Source organism: Lycorma delicatula, chromosome 13, assembly GCF_047948215.1.
Source record: "Lycorma delicatula isolate Av1 chromosome 13, ASM4794821v1, whole genome shotgun sequence".
Classification (NCBI taxonomy): domain Eukaryota; kingdom Metazoa; phylum Arthropoda; class Insecta; order Hemiptera; family Fulgoridae; genus Lycorma; species Lycorma delicatula.
In genome coordinates this window covers 17,397,410-17,418,233 of record NC_134467.1, presented here as the reverse complement: position 1 = coordinate 17,418,233, position 20,824 = coordinate 17,397,410, and the positions used below count along the sequence as shown (strand labels likewise).

The following is a 20,824-nucleotide window of genomic DNA, read 5'->3' as shown; positions in this document are numbered from 1 at the left end:
ATATATTATTTTTGTTAAAAATCAATAAAAGTAAGTTTTCATACCTTCTTAAGTGGACGTTCCCATTTCTTAAAAAAACCTCACCTAGCTGAAGTATAATAGATTTTGCGTGTTGTTAGTTACGTTGAGACACACGACTGGAATTTTCTTCCGTCGCAACAATTCAACAGCAGTTGGTTTTTGTGTCACGTCATATATAAATTGTAAAAGTGACACTTTCGAAACTGAAAAAAAAAAAAAATACACTACCCACTAACTAAAGACTGAATTCAATGAAAGCAACAGTTCGATAACAGCAACCTTTGCTTCAATAGGTATATGAAGACAATATTACAGTCCGCTTCTGTTATCTTGACAAAATATTCGACAAGAAACTGTAATCAATTAGTGTTGATTTTAATAATTTTAATTCAAAACATGTGGGAATGACAATTGTTTTTAAAGATCAGATGTAAAATACAAGGGTTATTTTTTTCAAGGTCCGATCGGCCGTGAAATAAAAACCCGTGCAAAAATCGGATGAACCTTTGCGCATATGTGTTGCGCAGCGTCTCTAGTATGGCCTTCAAACACGCCACGTCACTTTGTTTAGTTCTGAACACGCAACTAGCACATAAACACGTCTACAACAATAGCATCTCCCGCCAAGTGTGAAGTGCGTGCGGTAATTCGATTTCTTCAGGCTGAGGGGTGTAATGCGGCTGAAATTCATTGACGAATAAGTAATGTGTATGGTGAAACTTCAATGAGGGACAGCAAAGTATGACAATGGTGCAGGAACTTTAAAGCAGGATGTACAGATGTTCATGATGCAGGCGGTCAGGGAAGGAAGCGAGTGTCAACCGATGATCTCGTTGAGCGAGTGAATGAGGCAATTGGAGATAATGGTCGGTTCACAATTTCTGTATTGAGCGATTCGTATCCTGAAATTTCAAGGTCATTTCAAGGTCTCTACACCATTGTGAGTGAGACTTCAGTACCGCAAACCGTGGGCAAGATGGGTTCCCAAGATGCTGTCCGACCATCACAAAACAATGAGAATGGATGCCTCCCTAACGTTTCTCCCGCGCTACCACAATGAAGAAGATTTTTTGAACAAAATTGTCACAGGGGACAAGACATGGGTCCATTTCGAAACTAAAGAAACTTTCAAGTTGCAGATCAGTGTGGAAACATGGCTGAAGACACAGGCGGCTCCATTCTATGACGAGGGTATTGGAAAGTTGGTACCACGCTACGACAAATGTTTAAATCGGAGTGGCGACTATGTAGAGAAATAGCGTAACTATGTAAGTACGTGTTACAAATAAAAAATTTTTTATTTTCATTGTGGTTTTAATTTTGTGACCTATCGGACCTTTAAAAAAAATAACCCTCATATATTGCTTATCAATAGTTACATTAACATGATGAATAATGCCCAGATAGAAAGTTCAGTTTGTATATGGAAGATTGATACTGAAGTAGATATATAGTTATAATAAGTTATATGGAAATAAGGAATACGGTTCACCAAGCGGGGAAAGTTAAGGTATAAGGTGAGATTTCATACATCAAGCAAAGTTTGACGGTGACAAGGGATTATAAAATTAGTATCCGACTAGAGGAGTGTAATTTTTATTAAAGAATAAGAGGAAAAAGTTTACATTTAGTTACATTATAACTTGATTGATGTGGATGATAAAGGTCAAAGGTGATTTTTTTAAGGTATATTATAAGAATAGAGACTAGAATAGAGTAAAATTCTTTATTGAAAGTTATTATAAATTATATATCTATATAAAGTTATATTTTTTGTATAACAATTGGTAATTTTTTAAAAACTTATGACAAACTTAAAATGTTAATAATTCAACAAATACAATAGCAAAAAATTCCATGTATATAAATAATCAGCACACTTCAATGTAATGAATATAAAACAAAAAAAGCGGTTAGATTATTCACAGTTTCAAAAAAAAAGAAAAATAATTCTTTTTTTACTCTATAATACATATATTCATATTTAATACTTTCTGAATTTTTAATTATTTTTTGTTTTTAGTATTTTCATTACATTATTTCATGTGTTTATAATTAAAATAAATATTAATTTTAATCATATCTAATTTAATTTTATTATTTAATATTTTATGATTCTACTCTAATTAAAGTTTTCCTATACCTTCCCTTGATCAATCTAGGCGAATCCTGGGGCACATCAACTTCTATCAGTGGTATAACATATCTACCCGCACCTGATGAGTTCTACATAATGCATAATCAAAATATTGATTTATTTACTTAAAATTATACTTTTTCTACAAGTTTTGTTAAAATATAATTTTATCATTCATGTCTAACCCTTTCTACACAAACCAGCCTGCATGCATTTTTATTATTTAAAATCTATCTTCCAATGCTTGATGATAGCTACAAACAAGTTCTTTCACAAATCTAAAAAAATCTTAGTTTGAATGTAAAATTGAGATATAATATAATACATATATTACTAAGGACTAATTAAATAAAAAATTAAAGAAATGTTTTCCTACAGAATTACAAAAGATATAACCATACGAGGGTTATTTTTTTCAAGGTCCAATTAGTCGAGAAATAAAAACCCGTGCAAAAATCGGATGAACTTTTGCGCATATGTGTTGCACAGCGTCTCTAGTATGGCCTTCAATCACCCTACGTCACTTCGTTTAGTTCTGAACACGCAGCTAGCACGTAAACATGTCTACAATAGCATCTCCCGCTAAGTGTGAGGTGCGTGCGGTAATTTGATTTCTTCAGGGCGAGGGGTGTAATGCAGCTGAAATTCATCAACGAATAAGTAATGTGTATGATGAAACTTCAATGAGTGACAGCTAAGTGCGACAATGGTGCAGGAACTTTAAAGCAGGGCGTACAGATGTTCATGATGCAGACGGTCAGGGTAGGAAGTGAGTGCTGCAACAAAGAAACTCCTGCAGCGTTTTCGTTCAGGAAGTGTTTGATCACCCCACCATCCATCCCGGACTTGGTTCCATCCGATTTTCACCTCTTTGCTCACATGAAACGCTGGCTAGGAGGACAACATTTTGGCACAGACATTGAGCTCCATTCTATGATGAGGGTATTGGAAAGTTGGTACTACGCTATGACAAATGTCTAAATCGGAGTGGTTTTAATTTTGTGACCGATCGGACCTTGAAAAAAAAATAACCCACGTACATTACTTTATATTAATATGAACACTCTTAATATGTTTTTTATACATAGAAGATTTCTTACAATCATTACAGTCATATTGTCTTTCATTATTGTGAATGGTAGAAATGAATATTTTAAGAACTATAATCAAAAGGTTTTGATAAAAATTACAAATGCATATTTTAGAATGGACATTCATAAGCTTCCTTAAAGTACTTCTAAATAAATACTACAATTAAAAGACTATAAAAAAAGCTGTATAGATTGCTCTTTTGTAACAACATTATTAAGATGTCTCTTTAAATATAAACTGCAATTAAAAAACTTTAAACAAAGGTTACAACCATATTTTCATCCCTTTATTACATACATTATTAATGTTTCTTTAAACTGTCGATCAAGCCAAAAGACTTTTGACAAATGTCACAAACATAACTATTTTTTTGTATGAATGTATTTAATATGTTTCTTTAAATTTGAACTATTATTAAAAACTTTTTGACAAAAGTTACAAACATAAGTTTTCTCTTTAGTATGTATATTAATATGTGTGCGCAAATTAAAACTGGAAGTAAAATACTTATGACAAAAGTTACAAACATAACTTTTAACTTTTTTATGAATATTATTAACATGGTTCCTTAATTTTTCTTCACAATCGAAACCCTTTTGACAGAACTTACAAATATAAGTTTTCTTTTTGTTATGAATATTAATATGTTTATATAAGCTAGAACTAGAATAAAAACACTTATGACAAAAGTTACAAACATATTTTCTTTCTTTAGTGTGAATATTCATGTGGATGTTTAAATATCTACTTAATTTAAAAGACTTCTGACAAAAGGTGCATACTAATTTATTATCTTTATTGTGCTTTTTAAGATGTTTTTGTAAAGTATAATTATTATTAAAAGATTTTGAACAAAAGTTGCAGTCATAATTTTTTTCATTCACGTGCTTACTTAAACAATTTTCTGTTCTTTCCTGAATGGTTCCTTCATCCTACAAAATAAAATAAAAAATTGTTAAAAATCAAATGGTACATAACATACAAGTATATAATACGATCTGACAACAACCAGAAGAACCTCTATAAGATACCATTTATAGAGATCAATTAAAACATGGAAACACAAAAAATGTGTACACATGTAAATGTACACAAAACAGTTTTCATGGTTGGTTACCAGAAGTGTTTGTTATCCAATATTTTATTGAAAACAATTTACCAAATAGTCAATAACCATTATACAACTATCAGAAATTGGGGTTATTTTTTTTTTTGAGAATGAAAAAATAAAAAGGTTGTAGAAAATGGACAGTGGACATTTTTAATAAAAGGATCAAATCTAGGGTAAAATATTTTCAGAAAACACAAAATTACTAATTTCATATAGGTGAATAACAAATTGATTAGAATATAAGCGTACTTTTTTGCAAGCATAAAATGTTAGAAAAAATAAATAAAAGAGGGATTCTAAAATTTCACTTTGACTTACAAAAAAAAATATTTGATACACTTTTCAATAAACAATGTTTAACAAGTCAGTGATCTATATACTCCTTTATTCATACCTATGAAAAAATTATTTAATAAAAAATAATACTGTATTTACACATGTATTTTAAACACACTTGTGTATTTACACATTTTTTTAAGCAAACTCGCTAAGAAAAATAGGGTGCAGCTTATGTTTGAGATACTAGGCCTACAGGTCACTTTACAAAAATTTACTCATAAATAGTAAAACATTTTATACATACTTGTGCCAATGCAACCATGCACAGGAACCCAAAACACAGTCAACCAATCAAGGTACAATTCTTCAGTCATCCACCCTTTCACTTGCATATATACTTAATTCCAGGTTGTGGCTTCTTCTTAGAGATGGTTTTATGTTTAAAAATTATAAAAGGTGAGAGTCTGTGTTCATCAGCAGTGATACCTAGCATTACAGTACACCATTGTTTTTCTGCTCCTGAAGTTTGTACATGCAGTTTTTTTTTTCACCAGCTCAGTCACTTTTGTTTGCTTGGCATATGGAAGAATACAGGAGTTTCCAATTGTCCATGTTGTAGTTGTGTGTCTTCTATAACTTCATAACATGTCTGAAACACAAACAATTTCTCCTGGTAGGTGTCACGAAGTTGCTGCATCATCTTTGTCCACTGCCGAATCACTTAATTCAAGGTACAACTCAAGATACAGTAAAGCAGTCATCTTCAATACTTATCCAATTGATCTAAAGCGATTCAGAAACTTCCACAACAGTGGAAAAAGTATGTTTGAATTCAAGGGGCTATGCTGAAAAATTTTTTTTTTATATTAAAAAAATTGCTGACAACAAAGTTACTATACTTTTTTGCATTTGTTACTTATTCTTTTATATAGTAAAAAAATAAATTAAAAAAATTATGTATATTCTTTCTGCTCTCCAATCCTCAAATCATAATGACCTTCCAAGAAAAGTTTTTGATTTGCCTACATTTACATTTACATTTAATGGAAGTAACTAAAAGAATTTCACTGAAAAATGTTACCTAAGATTTATTTTTTGGTGGTGCTGTGAACTGTGATGACATTTTTTGGTAATATTATTATTAAAATTAAATAAACCAAAAAGTTCTAAAAAAATGTATACTTTTAAACTTTGATTGGCTTCCCCCCACTCCCAATATTACCCCCAAGTATGTTTTTGCCACTTCCACTGCTGCTCTTCTTGGGAAGACAAAAAACTCTGTTAAAAAATATGCAATAAATAACAAGATACTTTTTTACGATTTTTGGGGAAGGGGATAATTTGGGAGCAAATTTTTTTTTTAAAAGGTAGGAGCATGTATGCATGTACTAATAATCTTAACATAAAGTTGGGTTATGTTGGCAAAATTTGAGAAAATTGACTGCAAAGAAGTTATCTAACAGTGATCACTACATACGAATGGAGCAACAATTTGTAAACACTATACCTCCATTCTGGCTACAATACATGTGATTTCAACAGGACAATGCTGTGGTTTTTACAGCCAACAACACTATGACTTTCTCGGATCAGTGATTTCACTTGTCTATGAAAACGAGCATGAGATGTTGTATTATGTGAATCATTATTCACAACAACTATTGTAACTTACTCATTTTCCCATACGGTTGCATCACTTTTTGAAAACTATTTAATTTAAAATTTAACTCACATTACAAGGTAATTCAACCTCTTCTGTCTTGAACTTTTGTAAATATTCATCATCTATATCAATTTCTTCAGTTTTCACTGTATCATTCACCTGTGACAGAGTCTCAACATTTAATGAAATGTCCAATTCCTGTATCTATAAATAAAAATAAGAAAAAAATTTACTTAGAAACTAAGAAAAACATTTTACATAGTACAATTTGGGTCTTTTCTGTTAAATCACCTACACCATTTTCAACCTTGAGCCATCACACGTGACAAATATTTTACCTCACAAAACACAATGGCCAATATAAAATAGAGTATATCATTATTACTGCATAACATTCATAATTGATAGCATTTAAATAAATCTTCTTACTTTCCATGATGACATCTAACATGTTCTTTATGAGTGCTTGAAGTACAATTAATGCGCATGGAGACCATCAGTCAGACCCGATCTTATCGGGTCGGTGTTGGATCTCTGTGTAAACTGGAGGAGCCAAGCCAAATGGGGAATTTTATAGTGTTCTTAGCAAAGGAAAGGCTTGCTAAGGGGATCTAGAGCCCTGCTTGGATTTCTCTTGTATTTTGTTTTTGTTGATGTTCTGTTTTACAAATTATGTTTTTATACTTTGTTTTGTCTCAATGTTACTGTATTATTGTTCTGCGCATTTTATGTTTTGTGTTGTGTGTTGAACTCAGTTTTACTTTCAACAGGTTGGTAGTTCAGTTCCTTTGTTTAGTTAAGTCCTTTCAGTCTTACTTAAGACTTTGTAAGATGTATTTTGCTTTGGGTTTATTAAATAGTAGTCCACTGATGGGAATGTCAGTTGTGGCATTCACATCGGTGGTATCCTGGCCAAGGCAGACTGGAATATGCCAAAAGCCAAGGTTTCAAAGATGACCTCTGGTAAAGCCCAAAAGGGCTAGGAACGAAGGGGGTGGTGAAGGGTGTCTTCCCCTACGGAGGTCAGGAACAAAAATTAATAAATTAAAATGAAAAGAAATAAGTAAAGAGATGAAAAGACACAAAATTTCACTCACCTTAGTAATATGAGACTATCAGAACATTGATTTCCTCACTAAAAAATGGAGAAATCAAACCTAACACGACCTAAACAAAAATTAATGTTGCAGGTGGCCAGAATGTCCTTTGTAATTTGTTCAAACAAGTTGTTTCATAGTAATACATCACAAAAGCCCACCCAAATATGAGTCTAATTCTCTAACAAGCTGTTAACAACTCTCACAGCTCTAACAAGCTGTTAATGCCACCTTTCTTCAAGTCTTCTGTTAGGCTGATGCTGAAAATAACCCAAAGCCAAAGGTAATTGGAAAACTATTACCCTCCAGCTAAATCCCTTCTCCAAATTTACTTCATAATTACACAATCCTGTACAGTATTTTTGTCCATTTTGCTTCTTGGAAAGAAACACCTGCACTTTGTGCCCATTCACATATCATTTAAAGTCCCTTTTTTCCTAAGAAAATCTACTACTTTCTCTTTACTATCAATAGCATGAGCTAACTCAACTTAACAAAAAACATGAAAAAGATGGAAAGAAATCATGAACAAACCTTTATCAATAAACAGATATAGATAAAAACAATAACAGAAACATTACATAGCCCATCCATATCTTACCTGTTACTACATAATAAAAATAATAAGGATCGAATATAATTAATGTCATTAAAAATCAGAAAAATTATGAAAAAATAAGATATCTGAGAAATTAACAGAAAATATTATAGAATTTAAAAACTTATGAGTCCAAACTAATTTTACTCACTCAAATTTTGAGATCAAATAAGTAAAGAAGAGTTGACATTTTTTCCTTACAGGGCTTCATGGATTAATAGAACATCAATAAAGAAAAAATTCATGAGAAATATATTACAACTCATATGTATTAAACGGATTACACTTGTTAGAAGATATCCTAAGAATTATGTTAAACTTCGAACAAAACTACCAAGTATTTTTTTAAGTCTGAAACTTATTTAAAGACCTTGCAATGATGTATTTTAAATTAATTTATTCCTTTTTCATATACATGAAAAAACAAACTACAAAAATCTTGATTTGTTTTACTAAAAAATTTATGAGCAATAATAAAATTAAATAAATTAACAAAATTGATTAATTATTTAAGGAAGATAATCTAATTTTCAATTTATATCTTATACTTTTCAAAATGTTAGTTGAATCTCCCATAATCTGAGGAATCATCATATGTAAATCATAATGTTACCTAAACTAAAATTTGTCATTAAATTGCACTTTACATTAATTATATATATAGTTTCATTTTTAATTAAAAAATTTCCTGTTTCTTTAGATCTATAGTATTCAATGAGTATAAAGAATCCAAAAGTTAAATCCACAAATCTATTAATAACATGCTCTCTACTTCATGAAATAATTTTAACGATTTAAGTATGTAATATATATAGGTAACTGAATTTACTCTATTTGCTTGATAATATTTATTTTAAAATTTAACTCGCATTACTAGGTAATTCGACTTCTTCTGTTTTGATCTTTTGTAAATATTCATCATCTATATCAATTTCTTCAGTTTTCACATTATCAGTCGCCTGTGACAGAGTCTCAACATTTAATGAAATGTCCAATTCCTGTATTTGTAAATAGAAAAAGAAAAAAGAATTACTTAGAAACTAGGAAAAACATTTAACAAAGTACAATTCGAGTTTTTTCTGTTAAATTCCCTGCACCATTTTCAACCTTCAACAATCTGCATATGACAAATGCTTTATGTCAAAGAAATACAATGGTCACCGTAATACAAACAATACATCTATCCAATATTATTACAGCATTCACAATCAGTAGCATTTAACATAATATCCCCTTAACTTTACATGGAAAAAATTAATAAGTTAAAATGAAAAAAATAAGTAAAGAAATGAAAGCACACAAAATTTCACTCACCTTAGTAATATGAGGGTATCAGAACATTGATTTCCTTACTAAAAATAGAGAAATCAAACCTAACACAACCTAAACAAAAATTAATGTTTCAGGTGGCCAGAATGTCATAATGTCCTTTGTAATTTGTTTAAACAAGTTGTTTTATAGTAATACTTACATCACAAAAGTACACCCAAATATGAGTCTAATTCTCTAACAAGCTGTTAATGCCACATTTCTTCAAGTTTTCTGTTAGGCTGATGCTCATAATAACTTGACCAAGATGTGTTAAATGGAAAACAATTACTCTTCCACCCATGTTCCCTTCTCTAAATTTACTTTGTAATTACTATATCTTCAACAAAATTGTTATTTGTTCTGCTTCTTGGAAAGAAACACCTGCATTTCATGCTCATTCAAATATCAACTAAAATTCTGCTGTCCCTAAGAAAATTTACTATCTCTTCTTTACTATCAGTAACATGAGTTAACTCTACAATTGATACCAACAATCAACATGAAAAAGATGGAAAGTAATCATGAATAAACAAATACAAATAGGGGTGATAATAGAAACGTTACATAGCCCATCCATGTCTACCTGTTACTGAATTTACTAAATAATAGAGATAGAAAAATAATAGAATACAATTAATGTTATTAAAAATCAGAAAAATTACAAATAAACTCAAAATTATGAAAAAAAGATGTAGAAGACTTAACTCAAAAGTTTGAGATCAAATGGGTAAAGAACAGTTACATTTCTCTCAGCCTTGAAATTTTATTTCTTACAAACCTTTATAGATCAACAGGACAGCCATGACAAATATTCATGAGAAATATGTTATACCCATAAGAAGTTATCCTTAGAAATAAGTTCACATTCTTGCATGTAATTTCTGAAGTCTGAAACTTATTTGAAGAGCTTATGATTGTTTAATATTCCTGTTTAATATTCCTATTACACATGTAATTGAGACTTCAAACTTTTTTTTATATCAATTTATTCCACCTTTTCTAAAATTACTAGATGAACAAACTACAAATTCCTTCATTTGTTTTACTGCAAAATGTATTTGCAATGATAATATTAAATAAATTAATAAAACTGATATATCATTTAAGGAAGATGATCTAATTTTCAATTTATATCTTACACTTTTCAATATGCTAGTTGTATCTTACATAATCTGGGGAAACATCATGTGTTAATTATAATTATGCCCAAAAACAAACTAAACTTTGTCATTAAGAACTTGCAATTAATTATATAATAAACATAGTGACTTACCTTTTCATTTTTAATCTTAATATCTTCTGTTTTAATTAATTCTGTTGGAAAATTACTATAATTAATATCAAATGTATTGTCCTTCAGTAGTTCTCCATCAATCTTCTGAAACACAAGAATAGGCTGGCAAAAATTGCACGACTTTCCCAGCTATGCTGGAAACTTTATTAAAGAATAACTTTCATATAATAAAGAATTACTTTTTGAAAGTAATGAAAAAATTGTTTCTCATTTTGGGTCCACAATTTAATATAGGTACTATTAATATAAATAGCTCTTTAACTGATGAAGAAACATACAAAAAAAATTGTTTTAAATTTTGTTTTAGTAAAATCATCTCCAAATTTAACCCCCTTAAATATAAGAAAAAGAAAATTTTCAAAAACTTTTCTGCATTTTAAGTCAAAGGCCTAGTAATTTAAAAAAAATATATACATTTCATGATACCTCTATATATGAAGTATAAATTTTCAAAATTTTTTTGAAAAATATTTAAACTAAAGGGAGGTAAACTAAAATAACAAAGAGCATATATTTCAATTTTAAGAGTTGCAAATTACTTTTTTGGATTTTTTTAATTTTATTATATCTGTATGTGTTGTAACAAATTTGCTTAATAAGATTTCTCTAAAATGCTTCTTAAGAAATTCAAAATCGGTTTTATCATGATATTGCCCACCCTCTTAACGAATATAAAAAAAATTAATATAATTGCCAAATATATAGAAATATTTGAGTCCAATTTGAAGAAAATCGGTTCTGTCAAACCTGAGGTATAAGCCAGGTGCAGCAGTGTGACATATATACTTATATGTCCAGACTAATTCAAAAACATTTATAAATTATATAAGATGAATCATATTTTATTTACATATTTGGAATAACATAGTTCTAAAATTTATAAACACATTTAATTTTATAACCGACACAGTAATTGATACACATTAAAAAATAACCCAATTTTTTTTTTTTAAATCTAAAGATCAAAATGGTACATTTAATACATACATGTAATTTCATTTCACATTGATCAATAATCAATTTTTAATCATTAACTAAGATTAAATTTCCGTTTCTCTGTTCAACAGTAATTTAAATTAGACGGTTTTTTTAACTGTAATTATGCCTACATAAATCTTTATTACAAATGAGTAACACCAATTATATCGCTGATTTTAAAACATTTAGACAAGTTATTACACTCACGGAATGTTAATCAGTAATAAATAAATGTAAAACAAAACAATTTATACTTTACCAATTCATTTTTAATTTTCAAATTTTCTGATTTAATAAAGTTTGTACCATCAATTGCAAGAGGATCTGTTTCAGTAGCATCATAATTAACATCACAGGGATACTTTCTCAATTGTGATGAATCAAATTCCTGAAACACAGTACCACAAATTTAACGTTTACAACATTATGATTTTATTTAAAAAAAAAAAAAAATTAAAATATACTTACATCTTCAAATGTTGTACCACTTTCGCTCATATGATGTGGTAAAAACAAAGATACAGTTTCTTCCATTTCATTTTGTTCAAACTCAAATTTAATATCGTTAGTTAATGTTAGATGTAGTTTAGTAAATGAAATTGTTATTTACAGGTGCACTCATAATCTAAAACCAAAAATTAAAATAATTTTAATTATAATGAATTTAATTATTTACAACAATATAATATTTGTAAACTGAACAAACACAACTTGTTTATTAAAAATCTTTATAATATGTAACAATAATTTTTTATTTCTTATCCTTTATAAAGAAGCTCTTTGAAATGTTTTTCTATTTTAAAACATTTTAAAATTATAGAGAAATGCCCAAGGGCTATTGTTGGAATATGTCATTTGCAAAATAAATTCAGCGAGGTGCCCTGTGTCCAGTTGGAAACTGAGAGGAAGACTGAACTTCATGCCATAACCTCTCAATAGCGTGAATATGAGCACCAGTCTCTGTATCAATAAAATGATTTAAGTATGATGAACTCATATAAATTAAGATGCTTAATTTACGCAATTATATGAATACAAAGTTTAAAAATTATTGCGATGCTAAACTGAATATGTACCTAAATAACGTAAAGTAATACCAAAATCCATCAATTTGTTACTAGCACTAAAAACAAACAAAAAATTATGTTCCATATTCCTCAGAACATCCATTTACCCTGCTTAAACCTTCTTCTAATGAATTTTGCCTAATTGATCTCTGCTACCTCACTGGAATCACCATATTTTTAATTATTTTGAATGGCACTGTAAATCCAAACTTAAACTTTGCATAAGTAAGAGCTGCTGTCTACACATACCTGCTTCACTATCTCTTAAGTTAGTATATAGAAAATCCTACTAAAGTGATCACAGCAGGATTTAAAATTCTAAACCAACAAATTTTTTCACATGGTAAGTTGTAATTTTCAAACTGCACATTTTTAACTTGTGACTTGTTATTTTGAAACATTTTTCATTAATTTATTATAGTCATGCCTTTCCTACAATGAAACATGCTGTTTATTAGTAGTGCTTCAAATAATTCTGTATGAATGGTATAGCTCTATATATGAAATTAGAAATGGGTTTAGTTTTAGTTTGTCTTGCAAAATAACTTGAATAAGCTTGCAATCACCATAGGCAAAAGCCGTATTATAACTACATGAAGAAGCCATGATTTGACATGAAATGGAGGTTTCAACGTTACCAGATGGAGAACTGATTAGAATGACCTTGCAAATAATGAAATAATAACTTATAGCAGAGAGACTTTTGAACTGTATTATTTTTCCAACCTTTGAAAAAATAAATAAAATTAATTACATATCATTGTACTGAGGGGAGAACTCTAGTAAAAACTGTGCCAAAATAAATAAAAAAACTGAGAAAATTGAAGAAGTAAACTGAAACAAATTGAAAAAAGAAAAATCCAACAAAGAATTTCTATAATAATGTAGAAAGTTTGGACTAGAAACCAGAACACCTCTTTTCTTTTTCCTGTTTAGCCTCCAGTAATTACGTTTCAGATAATACTTCAGAAGATGAATGAGGATGATATGTATGAATGTAAATCTTGCGCAGTCTCAGTTCAACCATTCCTGAGATGTGTGATTAATTGAAACCCAACCACCAAAGAACACTGGGTATCCACGATTTAGTATTCAAATCCATATAAAAATAACTGACTTTACTAGGACTTGAATGCTGGAACTCTCGACTTCCAAATCAGCCGATTTGGGAAGACGCATTATTCACTACTAGACCAACCCGGCAGGTAGAAACCATAACACCTGAATGAAGAAAAGGGCACATTGGATGCTGTTATTACAATCCTAGACCTGGAGGTTTAAATACTGCTGAGGACCAGCAACGTTCGGTACAGTTTGAAATAAATACAAGGACAGTGTGTTACTTATTGTTATCCTGAATTTATATAAATAATAAATGGTTCTCAGAACCTCCTTTGCAGTCAATTTCTAATTTAACCTATTAGTTGTTAATAAAAATAACTATAGCTTATTTTTCCTAAGGATTTCTGAAATAAATGTGTGAAAATTCAGTTCTTATGTATTTGATAAAGGAGAAAATACAGTGTTAAGGCCTTTCTCATTTTGATGTATAGAGTGGTATCTAATTTTCTAATTATAATTTCTTAAAAGGAAATTCCTTCATAATGGTAGCTTACTTGTTAAGGAGACATACCTGCCAGATATCAAGTTTCATTCCTAAAATGAATCCTAGGATTTTAAGATAATCCTGTAAGGATTAATTAATAGTCATTATAATAACATTTCAGGATTATTATCTCATTTTTCGTAAATACCTGGACTGTTTCTTAAGTCTATGGAAATAAAGAACACAATTCTTTAGAAATTTTTTTTATTATTTCTGAATAAAATTTCCATTCATAAATATACAGTTAGTAACAATTCCATCCTTAAAGTATGATTTATCAAAGTCTTCGAAATAGGAAGACGTTTTGACTAGTTTTCATTATTATATGCTTTTCTTTAACTCACCTTCATTCCATGCCTCTGTGGTTTCGGTACATTTTGGTTTTGCATATGTTTCAGTAAATTTTAATATATTAATAATATTAAATTTTTTTCATAATTTTATAATATTAATTAATTAAATAAAATTTTAAAGACATGTTTTTTAAACAAAAACAAAAAACCAAACACCAGTGACAACTGCAGTTTTATGCCACCATAATGTATTTATGTTTATAAAATACCTATACATTTTACATTCATAAGACCAGTGTCAATTTTAGAGCGCAGTTTTTGGTGCAATGTGATTAATTGGTTAGTATTTAAATATATAATAGAAATTTACTGAGTAAAAAAAAAAAAATTAAAAACACTTTTCTATATCTAAACATCATATAAAAAAGTAAAAAAATAATATTTTCAAAAGTAAAGGACTAATGAAAAATTAAGTTTTTAGCATACAAAACACCATATAAATAAGTTTCCTCAAAACAATAATTCAAGAAAAAAATGATCCAACAATGGATTACCCAGTAAACATAAATAGAAGAAATTCTGTTTTCAAAAATATATGTATAAAGTTGTCTATTTTTGCAATACCACAATGAAAAGCATGGGGCACGACCTCAGTTCTATTTTGCACCTTACTTTAGATCATCCAAAAAGATTTACTAGATAATGTAAATTGAAGCTATACTGGTAATCCATCATCTTTCCTGCATTTAGCGAAACAAAGTTTTGCCTTCATTAAAGCTAAACCCTCTGTCATTAAATTCCCCTACTGCAACCCACTGTTTGACTCCATAGTTTCAGGTGGATAGTAATGCATTAAAGTTTCATCAACTATTATGAAATGGCACAAAAATTCTCCTCAATCACATCACATTGAATCAGCCTCAAACCATGCTTAGAAATCATTAATCATTCACATTTTTGATAGACTGAGTAAATGTGGCATCCATTATTTTAACAGTTTTCGCATATCTAAATATTTGTGCAAAATATTACACACCAGTTAATAATTGAAATATTATTGTCTAAGTGATCATATGAATTATTAATCTTCTATCTTGTATCACTGTATCGTAAATTTTCTCAATATTATCCTACTTGTAATCTCAACAAACAGTCTGGAACTTTTAACATTATTTTTGTTTGCTAATATGACTGATCTTAAAATTATCAAAACATATAGATGTTTTGATAATTTTGAACAATTTATAGAAATTGTTCAAATCCATAGAGCTGACAGACAGCAACAAATTTCTGGCCTGGCATTAGTTTCCTGAATATTTTTGCCTTTCAAAAAGTAATTTTTTATCACTACACAAAATTATATTTCACCCTACTGAAACAAATAACAATAGCCGAATGACAGAATTATAAATGTTTCTGACTGAAACTTGTATGCTCGTAACAAGATGTGGGAAATTACATACGACTAAACACTGTACTATAAACACCATTTTATACATAACTACTATTCCTCTTTGTAACCCAGTGGAAGTAACGACATAAAAATTTCAGCTTTCTAGCTATCTGGGAAAAGTAAGAAAATTAATTAGTGATATGTCAATCAGTGGAAGCTTTCCTACCAACTTATGTTTAGACTTCCAATTATGATTTCCATATTAAACAAGTATGAATGAATTCATTATATTTACAATGACTGTCACTTATTGATAAATAATTTATTTTAAATAACTCTATTATATATGAGGTCTGTAAATAAAGTAATGAGAGTAGTTTTTTTTAGCAGCCAAAGTGGCAACACTGTAAAGTTACTAGTAAACATATGGTTATATGAACAGCTGGTTTACATTAGGTATTAATATTTTTAGTCTACTGTTGCTACATGAAATGTAAACAAATTTTTCGTGAAACGAGTTTTTGTTGTGCATTACAAAATGAGTGATACTAATTATAAGCAATGTTGTGAAATCAAGTTTTGTGTTAAACTCTGTGAGAATGCTATTGAAACTTTTCAAAATTGAAAAGGGAGTATGGAGATGATGCTCTGTCACAAGCCCAAGTTTTTTTAGGTGGTTTAAAGCATTTTCAGATGGCCGGGAATCAGTTGCGAACAATCCACGCTCTGGAACACCATTAATGTCAAAAAGTGACGACAATGTTGAATGAATCAGACTTGATATGATACAACCGGCGATTAACTGTCAGAATTATTGCAGAACAATTGAATTTGAACCGTATCACAGTTCATAAAATTTTGACAACAAATTAGACATGAAAAAAATTTGTGCAAAATTGGTCCCAAAAAACCTCACTGCTGAACAGTAAAACAACAGGGTGAAAGTGTGTCGCGATCTTCTATGGTGAATTCAAATTGATCCTGATTTTCTAAAAAAATATTTCTGGTGATGAATCTTGGATGATAAAGAGTACAACCCAGAAACAAAGAGCAAGGTGTGGCATATTTCAAACTCTCCACATCCCAAAAAAGCAAATAAAAAATCAGAACCATGCTAATTTGTTTTTTTGATAGTAATGGCATGGTCCATTACTACAGTTTTTGCCTACTGGACAGACTAAATCAATATGTTTATCGAGAAGTTACTGAAAGACTGCAGAAAAGAGTTGCTTGAGTGAGACCAGCCATCAAAGACAACTGGATTCTACATCATGACATTACTATTGTCAACAAAAGGTTTTTCTGAACCACTCTCATTTCTTTATTTACAGAACTCGTACTCTGTTGCATGATAGCCATTCTGTTTGTGTATTTAAAAATGTCTAAACTAATAATATATGTAAACAGTTAAATGATTTCAATGAAATCAAAACAGTTAATATAAAAAGCAGATTATGTTGTTTATAATTTCTGAAAAACTTATTTTTAAGGAACAACAGAACTATTAAATAAACTTTCATTGAACCAAACAATACAGTTCGGCTTTTGATTTGAATATTACTAAAATTAATTAAAAAATTGGATTTAAACATAAATCACTAACCATTACACACTGATGCAGTCACATAAATTAGCAGCTTTTAATAGTTACATTCAGAGATTGTTGAAGACAAACAACAGTGAATAATTACTACAAAATGGATCTAACTGATCAACTGCTTCAGAATAAATTACACAAAAATGCAATTGGCAAAGTTCTTCCTTCATAAAGTAATTCATTCAAACAAAAGTAATTTCACTTACTTATATGGCAAACCTATAGAGAAAATTAGGAATTTTGTTTTTGAAATAGAGATATTGATATGCTTTCAAATATTCCTTATATAATGTAATACATAAAGATAATGCTTTAAAGCTAATTCTCTAGATAAATATATACAGCTGTTGTGATTTTTTAAAATACTTTACTGAAAATCAAATAACAAACAATTGTTTATTTCTTTTGAAGAAATTGAACTTTTACGAATTCTTAAGAAGCGTTTATACTACTTTTAAGGAATAAACGAGCATTGTTTTTCAAGGCATTTTTTGGGGGTTTCATTAAAACATGCAGGTCAGCAAATTATTTAAAACACAACTTAGATGATAATAAACCGTCTATTTAAAACAAAATATATTTAAATACTTTGATAAATAAGCTGCAATTTCAGAAGACATAAGAACGGCAACGCTATTAATACGCAAAATATAAGACTGCATTTAGCATTGAAAAGCAATTATATCAATTTACATTCAAAATGCTGTAAATTGCTTACGTTGGACAAAATGCACACTGCAACTTAACAAAATTCAAACAACCGACTAAATCCAGCCTTCATCACAACCACATGTTTAGAACCAATACTTCACGATAGACTTCCATGGTAGTTTGCTGATACCAACATACTCATTCATTTTAATATAAATTTAAAAAAATTGATAATTTACAAAAAAAAAAACAATGATGTAAAACTAAATTACTAAGTAAAGATAAAAAACAAATCAATAATAACTTGCTAGAAGATTTTTTGTTACCTAAGTATCAAAAGAGCATACTTTTATCAGTAGAAACTTAATGGCGCTGGTTTTTAAAAGGCATATTAAATCAAAATGTATTACCGTAATTGTTACTGTTGTAACATTCAAAGCAAAAAAATACCTTACTGCTTTGCAATCAAAATAACAAAATGTATAAGTCAGCTAGTTTTTAGTTCAATTCCCGAAAAAATCTCGTTTTTTCTTCTCTTGCTGGGAAAATATTAAGCAGGTTGGTACTATGAAATTAAAACAGACACCAGACTCAATTATGATCAAAAAAGAACTAAAATACTAGAAGGAAACGTTTGACAATTTTTTCGATTCAAATAAAAAATTTAAGTATAAAAAACAAATTAATAATATTGACATTTGATAATAAATGACTATCTATTTTTGAAGAACTACTATAGCTTGAAGAAATTTAGGTATAAAGCCTAAAATTGTTTTCTTCCTACGAATTGTACAGATAATAAAAACTGTCAAAAGAGGGTGATTTTCGTTGAATATTTAAGGAACATCATTCGACAGTTCGCAAACGAACATCATGTTGTTGGCCGTGCGGATGATCAGAACTTGCATCTGTATTTTGCAAGTTCGTATTTTCAATACAGAGATCCCGCTGATCGTCATCTTGAGATCTAGTATAAAATCCTACGATTCTGGAGTGCCAGTCGATTCTTTGTTTGTGCGGATGTGAACGCTATGTAACATTTGTTGCACAGCTGCAATTAATTCACCACCATTATCGGTGGGCCCGCTATGCAACAAAAGTGACTTAGCGTTTACATCCACACAAACAACGAATCGACTGGCACCCCGGAATCGTAGGATTTTATACCAGATCTCAAGATGACGATCAACAGGATCTTATATTGAAAATACGAGATGATTGTTTGCGAACTATAGAATGATGTTCCTTTCTGCACAGTGCAGCAGACATGCTAACAGAATAAAAATAAAATCTTTTCCAACGAGAAAATCCTAGCAGTTCACTGGAAACTACATAGGATGCTGACACAAGACAACTTCGAACAACCTATGCATGGCGATCTCACTAAGCTCAATCTGTGCATTAACCCCCCCTACGCAATTAATTGCGTAGGGGGGGTTAAACATCTAATGATATTAAATTGTTATAAAATTGGAGCCCGTTTTAACACGCACTATACTTACTATTTATATTGTGTTTATGGTCCTTCCGAAGACATCTGCAGTTAATACATGTCGGGCCCTCTGCCTTCTTAGGATACTCGTCTCGTTTATGAATCTCATCCACAAAGTGAAAGCACACTACCACCAGATTATTACACAATTCAGCTGTGTCCAAACTGGCAGCATTTTTAACAACGTTGAAAATCTACAAATTCTTTGGCGTTACACGAAGAGAATTCAGTGAACTACCTGCCCTCAGATTGGACGCCTAAAAATAGTTCAGAACTGACCTGGGTAACTGTGTTCTCCTGCTGGTCGAGGGAGGCTCATGGGCGGAGTTTTAATTCCAAGCCACTGAAGCATGCAGGATACTAAAGGGTCACGTGCCGAGTCGGCATACTGGCATAGGCAAGGTAACTTGATCAAATAATATATGAACAAGCTGTTTTAATTCACTGCAGGATCTGCACTGTTGAATATCTGCATTAGTACGGAGACTTGCATTGATGTAGCAATGGCAGAAGAGACCTCTGTTTTAACCAGATTTCCAGGAGTTCAGCATCTTCTTATATTCTCTTTGTGAGGTGGAAAAAGATAGCTTCTGCTCAGTATAAATTTTGAGAATTGCTTTCTCTTCTTTGTAAGATAGGCAATCTCGTGAGCAGGCTGAATGTAATCAATTTTAGTTGGCACACTTTCTTCCTCATGGTAATCATTATTGTTGTGAGCTTTTGTGCATTGAGCACATGTTCCAGTGATCAAAAAAGAAGTTGTGTGGCCATATCTTTGACACTGGAAACATCACCATGGGTCGGGCATGAATGGTTGTACACTAGGTAACCCACTTTTATTTTCTCCTCTGTTATGGGAAGATTGAATATGTTAATATAACAGGAGTAGGCTCCTCCATCCTGGTATGACAATTCATATTCTTTCACTTCTATGACACCTTGGGGATGAAGATCAGTGGTAATTTCACTAACATCGGTCTCCAGAAAACACTGATAAAAAATTACCCCTGAGCTGCTATTCTATGACATACTGCACTTACACCTCCCTACTGGTTAGATGGAAAAGTGATTGACTCAGCTCAAGTCTCTATTAGTATCAATCTGCCTCTCAATTTTCTGATGTTCTTGGAGGATTCATTTCAAC

The 20,824-nt window shown here is 30.3% G+C and overlaps 1 protein-coding gene across 8 annotated transcripts; it reads right to left on the bottom strand.

Moving 5' to 3' along the window:
• Positions 1-1,817: 1,817 nt before the first annotated feature.
• On the bottom strand, positions 1,818-18,361 carry LOC142333588 (uncharacterized). 8 transcript variants are annotated; one of them, XM_075380909.1, is made up of 7 exons: positions 18,256-18,361; positions 12,050-12,206; positions 11,841-11,969; positions 10,583-10,687; positions 6,373-6,507; positions 4,945-5,289; positions 4,044-4,182 (listed from the first exon to the last, which is right to left on the bottom strand). In XM_075380909.1, the coding sequence occupies exons 2-6, from the start codon at positions 12,113-12,115 to the stop codon at positions 5,200-5,202; spliced, it is 525 nt and encodes a 174-aa protein (XP_075237024.1). In that variant the 5' UTR covers positions 12,116-12,206; positions 18,256-18,361; the 3' UTR covers positions 4,044-4,182; positions 4,945-5,199. The 8 variants fall into 8 exon arrangements, with proteins under 8 accessions (XP_075237018.1, XP_075237021.1, XP_075237020.1 ...); XM_075380903.1 differs by lacking the exon at positions 4,945-5,289 and having other exon boundaries at positions 1,818-4,182; XM_075380906.1 differs by lacking the exon at positions 4,945-5,289 and having other exon boundaries at positions 1,818-4,182; positions 10,583-10,684.
• Positions 18,362-20,824: the final 2,463 nt, after the last annotated feature.